The sequence below is a fragment of the Camelina sativa genome, chromosome 12 (assembly GCF_000633955.1).
Source record: "Camelina sativa cultivar DH55 chromosome 12, Cs, whole genome shotgun sequence".
NCBI lineage: Eukaryota > Viridiplantae > Streptophyta > Magnoliopsida > Brassicales > Brassicaceae > Camelina > Camelina sativa.
In genome coordinates, this window is record NC_025696.1 from 13,620,589 (window position 1) to 13,629,678 (window position 9,090).

The 9,090-nt window shown below is 35.2% G+C and overlaps 2 protein-coding genes across 3 annotated transcripts; both read right to left on the reverse strand.

The window, feature by feature from the left end:
* LOC104731610 lies at positions 2,321-5,354 on the reverse strand. 2 transcript variants are annotated; one of them, XM_019234016.1, is made up of 5 exons: positions 5,258-5,354; positions 4,167-5,099; positions 3,546-4,022; positions 3,195-3,329; positions 2,321-2,842 (listed from the first exon to the last, which is right to left on the reverse strand). In XM_019234016.1, exons 2-3 carry the CDS (start codon positions 5,072-5,074, stop codon positions 3,659-3,661), a joined length of 1,272 nt encoding a protein of 423 aa, XP_019089561.1. In that variant the 5' UTR covers positions 5,075-5,099; positions 5,258-5,354; the 3' UTR covers positions 2,321-2,842; positions 3,195-3,329; positions 3,546-3,658. The 2 variants fall into 2 exon arrangements, with proteins under 2 accessions (XP_019089561.1, XP_010449335.1); XM_010451033.2 differs by having other exon boundaries at positions 3,546-5,099.
* On the reverse strand, positions 6,962-9,031 carry LOC104733484 (trithorax group protein osa-like). The gene is made up of 3 exons (XM_010453062.1): positions 7,349-9,031; positions 7,067-7,204; positions 6,962-6,973 (listed from the first exon to the last, which is right to left on the reverse strand). Exons 1-3 carry the CDS (start codon positions 9,029-9,031, stop codon positions 6,962-6,964), a joined length of 1,833 nt encoding a protein of 610 aa, XP_010451364.1.

Sequence of the window (9,090 nt, forward strand, 5' to 3'; positions counted from 1 at the left end):
TTCAAAGAATTCCATTATATGTACCCAACTAGATCAGATGTTACTGAAATTAATCAAACACATGTTTAATAGTACCATGATATAGATAACTAATATCAATCAGTCTATCACTAAATGGAACTCCATATCCCTATATAAGTAAAAGAGAAGTACAAAAGTGCTTTCGGATCGGGTCAATTTCATAAAAATAACCCGAAATTAAGGGAGTCGGATTCGGGTAAAAAAGATCCGCAGTGTTATAAATGGGTTATCGGGTATTCTAAAAAATAAATCATAAATGTAAACATCAATAAATTCTCCCAGAAATAAACCATAATAGTTAAGAATATATATTTTCCTACAATTTAGTAAACTAACAAACATACATAATTAATGTTTATTTTAAATTTATCAGTAAGATCTCAATCTCTTATATATGTAAACTAAATTAATTTTCATTATATATAAGTATATACTTCCGAAATTAGATTCCAATTTAATATAATTCATAAATAATGATAATATAATTAAATAATTATAAAAATCTGAAAATAAATTTTAAATTATATAACTATACAAAAACGAAAATACTAATGAGAATTAATGAGATGTTTATAATTACATAAATATTGTCTATCAATTTTGTTATCATTCTTAATATATATAATAAAAATACTAATGATAATTTGAAAAAAGATATGGAAAGATGTTATGAGATTTTCACATATCTCTATCAATTTTGAGTTGCCTAAAAACCGGAAAATGTTTGTAACATTAGCATAATTTATGCAAAATTATTGTTCAATTTGGAAACAACCAATAAATACAGTTTAACAACCATATATGATTAGATTTCAAAGATTTTCACATATCTCTATCAATATGAACAATAATTTTTCTGATGTTTTTATTTATTTATGATTTTATTTACTTTATTCATGTATTTTTATCCAATATGATATATGTTAATGTTTTAAATTTTAATTTTACTGGAACATCAAAATCAATGTGAATCCATCAAACTCATATGTTCTTATGTGATACGGGTATGTACAAAATTTCATTTAATATTTTTCTAATTATGATGAGACTATCAAATTCAATTATGAATTTGAATAATATTTTTAATTGTATTCAGGACATATGAAGCATTACAAAAATTATCAAATTACTATATTGTTGTTATGTGAATCTGGTATATACATAATTTAACTTAATCTATGAACTATTTTACATTTTTGTAGATAATTTGACTTAATATATGAACTATATTAATACTTTTATTTTTTACCTGTTTCCAAGAGAATCTAAAGAAGAAACCTGTAAAGATCTATCCTAAACAAAATTCATTAACATAAAAAAATAAAACCAAAGTTAGAAAATTCTAAAAACACAAAATAATCGATAATTATGATGTAATGTAAATAGTGGGATTAATTAGTAGTTCAGGGTTTTATTTATTTAATTTGTTTTCAGTTCAAGAAATATGATTTTGATATTTTTAAAAAGAGTCAATGATAAATTTTTGGCTTTAATATTTTGCTAAATTTCAAATTAGATAAATTTGAGTAAATGATAAATTGTTTTGCTAAATTTGAGTAAATTATAAATTAGACTAACATTTTTGGGTAAATGATAAATTGTTCTTATGGTTCATCACATTATATATATTAGTGTAACTTTTACAAGCGGCATATTTTATAATATTTTATGTAGATTCCTATTTTCTACTACTAAAATGATCAAATTGAATTATCTATTTTTTGTGTTGTTAGTACTTTTCTAAACTTTTTAATATTTATTTTATCAAAACTTATTTTATTACCATTTACTCTCTTTTTTTTCCCTATAATTCTTTTATCAAACTCATTACACAAATATATGATTTAATGTAATTGACTGTAAAAAAACTAAAAATGAAAATATAGGATATTTCAATCTATTAATATCATATATATACTAATAAACAATCTCCCGCGCGGATCGGATTCTAGTAAAGTTTAAAATGTACCATGCATCAGTAATCAGACGTGTAAGGAGAGTAAACATAAGAGAACTCAACAGCAATTTCAGCAGCAAACATCGGATGCATTTTTGGTTTGGTTCAGTTTCCTGTATTATAGATATAATTTATATCACATACTGATCAATTTATTGATGTCTTTGAGGGAAATTATCAGTTATTTTGTGTAGTTCGTTAGGTCATTAATTGTATGAATTATGAGAGTGAATATAAGAACAAAGAAGGAAGGGCGAGAAGCACATATTTACCTTTACAAAAGTGCAGTGTGTGTGGCTAGCAGCAGATTGAGAATTTGAGATGAATAAATCCAATGAAAAAATATATAGATTTGAATCAAAGGTTCACTCACAGAACAATAAATTCAAGTTTCATCAGATCAAATTAAAAACTATTAAAAACAGATATAAAGTTAACTTCTAAATTCAAAATGTCTTACTTCTTATTTCACATCTGTCATGTGATCCCTTGAAGGTCTCTCTGCTGCAAGAGTAGAGTTGGCATATCCTGTTGTCATCGGTTTCTTGAGAAGTCTCTCTGCTTCAAGAGAGTTTTCAAAATTTTCTTACCTGTTTTCATGTCATCTTCTCGTAAAGCATCTTGTTAACTTTGCATTTCCTCCAGCAGCAGCAATAATCTTTTCCCGTGACTCAGTAAACCAACTTTCCGGTGTGTCTTCACTTTGATATGCGCTAGCAGATTCTGAGCTAGTAGAAGAAGAAAGAAGAAGAAGCATCACTACTTGTGTTTTCGCTGCTTGACTGACCAGAGGGAACACTCTGGTTGAAGAATGGCCTTCCATTGACTATGTCTGGAATTATCTCGGTCGCATGGAAATCCTCACTGCAGTATGGACAAGCCAAAGTCTTGTTAAGAGAATTAGCCCTCAAAAGTTTACAAAGTGTCATACATCTATCGCACACTGTCCAAAAGATACTGGTTTCCTTCTTGTTCGAGCTTGATTATATTAACTTGATTATATTAAAAAGTGATCTATGTATATGAGCAAAGACACGTTACTTACAGAAATTATGCTTGTACTATATATTTTTTCAAAGACTTTCAGTTATATGTATTTCAACCAGATCAGATGTTACTGAAATCAATCAAACTTATGTTTAAAAGTACATGTGATTAACTAATATACCTATCTGTCTATCACTAATTGGAACTCCATAAAAAGTTTAAGGCGTACCATATTCAGTCATCAGATTTGTAAGGAGAGTAATGCTGATGCATCTTAACGTCTGCTTGTTTGGATTGGTTCTGTTTCCTGTTTCTTCCTTCAGTGAAGATAAGAAGGAAGAGCAGAAGTGGAGAAAGTATTTACCTTTACAAACAAAGTGCAGTGTGTGTGGTAAGCAGCAGATAGAGATGAATGAATTCAACGAAAAAGAGATTAAGAGAAACAGATTTGAATCAAAGGTTAACTCGCAGCACTGTAAATTCAAGTTCCATAAGATTAAATAAAAAAACTATTACTGATGCATACCAAGAAACAAAAAAAAAACAGATATAAACTAACTTCTAAATCCAAATGTCTTACTTCTTATTTCACATCTGTCATGTTTTCCTTTAAAAGTCTCTCTAGCTGCTGCAAGTATAGAGTTGGCATTCAATGTTGTCATCGGTTTCCTGAAAATCCTCTCTGCTTCAAAGCTAGACTACTTGGCACTTCCTGTTGTCATCGGTCTCTGTTTCAAAAGCAGAGTTTTTATTTCCTGTTGTCATCTTCTTGTAAAAACTCTTTGCAACGTTTGCATTTCCTCCAGCAGCAGCAAAAGCAAAATCAGCAGCGATCTTTTCTCGTGACTCGGGAAAAAATCTTTTCAGTGCGTCTTCACTTGAATATGCAGTATTTGGCTTTGCGCTAGCAGATGATGATGCTGAGCTAGTAGAAGAAGAAGCATCACTAGTTGTGTTTTTGCTGCTTGATGACTTACCAAAGGGAAGAAGACTCGATGTGATGACTGGCCTTCCATTGACTATGTATGGAATTATCTCGGTCGCTTGGAAATTCTCACTGCAGTATGGACAAGCCAAAGTCTTGTTAGGTGAATTAGACCTCAAAAGTTTACAAAGTGTCTTACATCTATTGCACACTGTCCAAAAGATACTGGTTTCCTTCTTGTTCGATGAAGAATCAAGCTTAGGGTTAGTATCAGACCATCTTTTCATTCTTATGGCGCCATTTGAATTGTTAGATGCTGAAGTTGAGAAAGTGCTTTTGCGCATTGGCTGATTACAAGGACTCATTATGATGACTGGCCTCCCATTGTGTGCCACTGGAATTACTTCGGTCGCAACAAACCACTGACTGCAGTTTTGACAAGTTAAGGCCTTGTTAAGACAATCCCTCTTGAATTCCCAATATGTCTTGCATCTGTTGTTTCTGCACACTGTCCAAAAGTTACCATAATTCGTTGTTTCTAATGAAGAATCAGACTTAGGCTCAGGTTTAGGCTCAGTCTTAGGCTCAGTCTTAGGCTCAGGTTTAGGATCAGGTTTAGGATCAGGTTTAGGCTCAGGCTTCTTACGCTCAGGCTCAGGTTCAGGCTTCTTACGCTCAGGCTCAGGCTTAGCCCCATAAGCCTTAAACTCAGACTCGTACGAATAAGAAGAATTTGGCTTATGTCGCTTTTCTGGTTTATGATTATTAATTTGGTTTGATCTCCTCCTCTTTCGATCATAAGAAGCTCTCTTAGCTTTATCAGATAATAGATACCAAGCTTCTAAAACCAACTTAAACGCGCCTTCAGCACCATTAAACTTGTTCTTGTCCGGATGAAGCAGTAGAGCTAACTTCTTGTAACGTTTCTTGACAGCTTCGTCATCAGCTAACGGATCCAAACCTAGTACGCCATACCAGTCAGGTTCTGCTCTTGATCCGTTGATCTTGTTTGATGCATAGAGATAAACATCGACCATCTTCAAAACTTGTTCCAAACCGTCGACCCTTGGATACAACTCCTGAGCCTTCATAGCGATTTTTTTGGCTCCATCGTAATCATTCTTTGAAAGTTTCTTATCAGCAATATCCAATGCTCTTCTTGCTTCTTCCTTATTAGACTCCATGTCGTCTTTGAGAGAGTTTTTTCCTCTACCGAAACAATTTGAGATGCAAAAGAGAAAAAAAGACAATAGTTCAGAGGATTGTGTACGTACAGAACCAAAACAGGAAATCACAGGGTTTCAAAAAGAAGCCACACGAATCTATCACACAAAATCAGAAACAGAGTTCGGTGAAAATAACAATACCCATTAAAGAAACTTGTCGCGAAATCTCGTGCTAATCAGAAGAACCCTAGAAACGCCGCCAGAGAAGAGGAAGATATTAACAGAGGTCAAATAATGGTTTTGGTATCACTCCGTATCAGGTAATTTTATTTTATAGGGCTTATACGAAACGAAGATCTGATTTCCAATTTAATAAACCAATAAACCATGGGGGGGCGAGTCACGCGTGTATTACACGTAACACTTATGGATAGAAGAAAAAAGGAAAACTTATTAGCTTAGTGAGCAGTGTTCAAGAAAGCGCTAGGCGTTAACTAGGCGGTGATGCAACGCCTAGCGCCTAGAACGCCTAATCGGAATTTAAACGGTTTTAGGCGGTTTAGGCGTTTACATTATAAACTATTATATATCTGATATTATATACAAAATATATATAAAAATAATAAAAATATTAAATCAAAAACAGAAAAATAAATAAAAACATTATTTTAATTCATTTTAAATAACATATTAAACATTTATAATTATGTTTATAGAAGTAAACTTTAAATATTTTAAATTTGTGCAATTAAAATTTTAAAAATACACTAAAATGATGATACTACAATTTTAGGCGGTCAAAGCGGTCGTGTAGGCGGTGCTATAGCACCTAGCGCCTAGACGGAGTGGAGGCGGACGCCTAGAACGCTTTTTCGAACATTGTTAGTGAGTAATAACAAATTATTTTACTTGTCACAACAATTAGAATACGAACATAGAATTAGTTCTCTCAAGCTTCACTTTCTGAGTTTTTTCCTCTCGAATTACTTCAGGCCTAGACCCATCGTGATGATCATCGCTCTGGCAGACAGTGGCTTAGATTGACTTTCGATGAGCCTCATTCGATATCAGAACTTATACACTTATCTGTGGAAGCCATATCTCTGGAGACAAGGTAGGGTTGATTGCACAACGGCTACACCACCACTATTTTCAACTCTGCTTTCTTGATATCTAGGATTAGAGATATACTTTCTCTCATCATAATGCTCAAGTATGTGGCCTCGGATAAATAAACCGTAGGTCCGTAGCAACAAGGTCTTTTGTGATCTGATTGTTACATTAGAGGTTTTTTTTTTCTGATCTTGATTTACTTGACAGAATAGTGGATTCAAACTTCTTAATCCATTTATAAATCTGTTTCTTTGTGGATCATTATTTATAAATCCGACAATTACATACGATTCATTACGGACAAACAAATAAACCGTAGATGGAAAATAAACGTTTGTTTTCTTGAATATGTGTGGCTTATGATTAGAGAAGAAAATTAGCAGAAGCTGTCCTGTAATGATCTGATTAGGTTCTTTAAACATATTTGGTATCTTTGTGGTATGGATCGGATACTGCAATGAGCATCTTTTTCTGATGGTGATCTTGCAGGGGACTTATCTTATATTTTGTTGTCGAAGATTTACTATAACATATGTCTATGTCTAAGTTTCAATCTCATTCCATCAGTTATTATTGAAGTAAAAACAGAGCTAAAACAGAGCTTCAGAGTCATGAAACCCAATTTTCTTGAATCAAAAGGATCTACCACAAATCTTGAAACTACACCAGAGTGGTTAAGAGAAGTTAGGACATCACACATTGACGGTGAAAGGAGAATTTTCTCTTGTTCCACTTTAGTTGAGTCTAGAGATAAAAAAAGAAAGAAAAAAAAAAAAGGATCCATAACATATATCATAAAGCATCCTGAAAGGCAAAAAACAGAACTAAGCAACTTCAAGAAGTTTGTGATAAGTCTTTCACTTCTTATCTCCCATCTGCCATCGGCTTTTTAAGCACCTTCTCTACCCTCGGCTTCTTAAGAACCTTCCCTGCAGTAGCATGTGACTCCCCATGTACTCTTTTCAAAATTTCTTGTGCTTGATTTGTGGCCTTTATGCTACCAGAATTGGCCGTTACTGACACTGAACAATTCCACTGAAAATTATAGGTATAACTAACCGATGATGAAGAAAAATTCTGTGAATAGGTACCACCACTTGTGTTTTGGGCACTCCATTGTCGTTGCTGTTGTAGTTGAGGAGATGATGAGAGGTTGACGACTGGCCTCAAAACACGTACCTGTGGGATGTTCACGGTTGCACTAACAGACGGTGAAGAAACTCTCTGTGAAGAAGAGGCTCCATTTGTGTTTTTGTTTGCTGCTCGACTTTTCGCACTTGCTTGTGGAGGTTTTGGAGCTGCACTAGTCGATGAAGAAGCTTCGTTGGTGCTTTTGTTTGTTGCTTTATTTTGGACACTCCAATGTTGTTGTTCTGTAGGAAATGATGAGCGGTTGACTGGCCTTACAACACTTTCCCTTGGTGAAGAAACTCTCCCTGAAAAAAAGGTTCCATTTGTGTTTTGGTTTGTTGCTTGGCTTTTGGCACTTCCTTGTGGAGTTTTCTGAGCTGCAGATGGAGAAGGATTTCTCACAGAAGCAGAAGCTCCATTGATGCTTTTGTTTGTTGCTTTATTTTGGGCACTGTTCTGTTGTTGTTGAGGAGATGATGAGCAGTTGACTGGCTTCACAACTTGAGTTGCTATGATAACCTGACCACAGTTACGACAATGTACGGGCTGGATATGACAAAACCCCGTCAGATATGGATATTGTGTCGTGCATCTATTGCACATTGTCCAAAACAACATACTATCTGTATGCTGTTTTGATGAATCAGCAGGGGCAGAGGCAGGGGCAGGCTTATAACAGCTAGGTTTAGGGCTCAGATCCACACGGTCTCTAGCATTTTGATGCCCGCTAGAAGATGATGGTTTCTGTGTATTTGGCATCCCACAAGCAGGCTTATGATTACTTGTAGCCCCAGCACTCGGATCCAGACCACCTCTAGCGTTCTGATTCCCATTGGAAGATGCTGCAGGCTTGTGTGGATTTGGTGGCTCTGGCATCCCACTAGCAGGCTTATGATCACTTGTAGCCTTAGCACTCGGATCCACACCACCTCTAGCGTTTTGATAACCATCAGAAGATGTTGCTGGCTTGTGTGAATTTGGTGGTTTTGCCATCCCACTAGTAGGCTTATGATCACTTGTAGCCTTATCACTCGGATCCACACCACCTCTAGCATTTTGATTCCCACTATGAGAAGCAGGCTTGTGTGGATTTGGTGGTTTTGGGCCTTTTGGCATCCCACTAGCAGGCTTATGATTGCTTGTAGCCCCAGCGCTCGGATCCACACCGCCTCGAGCATTTTGATTCCCGTTAGAAGATGCTGCTGGCTTGGGTGGATTTGGTTGTTTTGGCATCCCACTAGCAGGCTTATGATCACTTGTAGCCCTAGCACTCGGATCCACACCTCCTCTAGCATTTTCATTCCCATTATGAGGCGCAGGCTTGTGTGTTGGGTTTGGTGGTTTCTGCATCCCGGGATTTGCATCTTTCGACTTCCTCTTTTGATCATAACCACTTCTCTTGACCTTATTAGATAACAAACACCAAGCTTGTGATACCAGTTTAAACGCACCTTCCGCGCCTTTAAACTTGTTTTTATCAGGATGAAGCAAAAGAGCCAACTTCTTGTACTGTCTCTTCAACGCTTCATCATCAGCCAAAGGGTCTACACCGAGAACTCCGTACCAATCAGCTTCTCCGTTGATCTTGTTGGTTGCAGAGATGTAAACATCGATCATCATCAACACTTGTTGCAAACCATCAATGTTTGGATACAAAACCTGAGCTTTGTTAACAAATTTCTTGGCTCCATTGTAATCTTTCTCTGAAACTCTCTTCTCAGCGATATCCATTGCCCTTCTAGCTTCATCCTTGTTACATTCTGATATATCATGGTTTTTATGGTTTTTAA

Bases quoted from the DNA above. Each gene is read 5' to 3' on its own strand.
- LOC104731610 (XM_010451033.2), bottom strand. From the start codon at position 5,074: ATGGAGTCTAATAAGGAAGAAGCAAGAAGAGCATTGGATATTGCTGAT.
- LOC104733484 (XM_010453062.1), bottom strand. From the start codon at position 9,031: ATGGATATCGCTGAGAAGAGAGTTTCAGAGAAAGATTACAATGGAGCC. The intron at 7,205-7,348 runs GTACGTGTTTTG...TATAATTTTCAG, and splicing joins CAACCGTGAACATCCCACAG to TGGAATTGTTCAGTGTCAGT.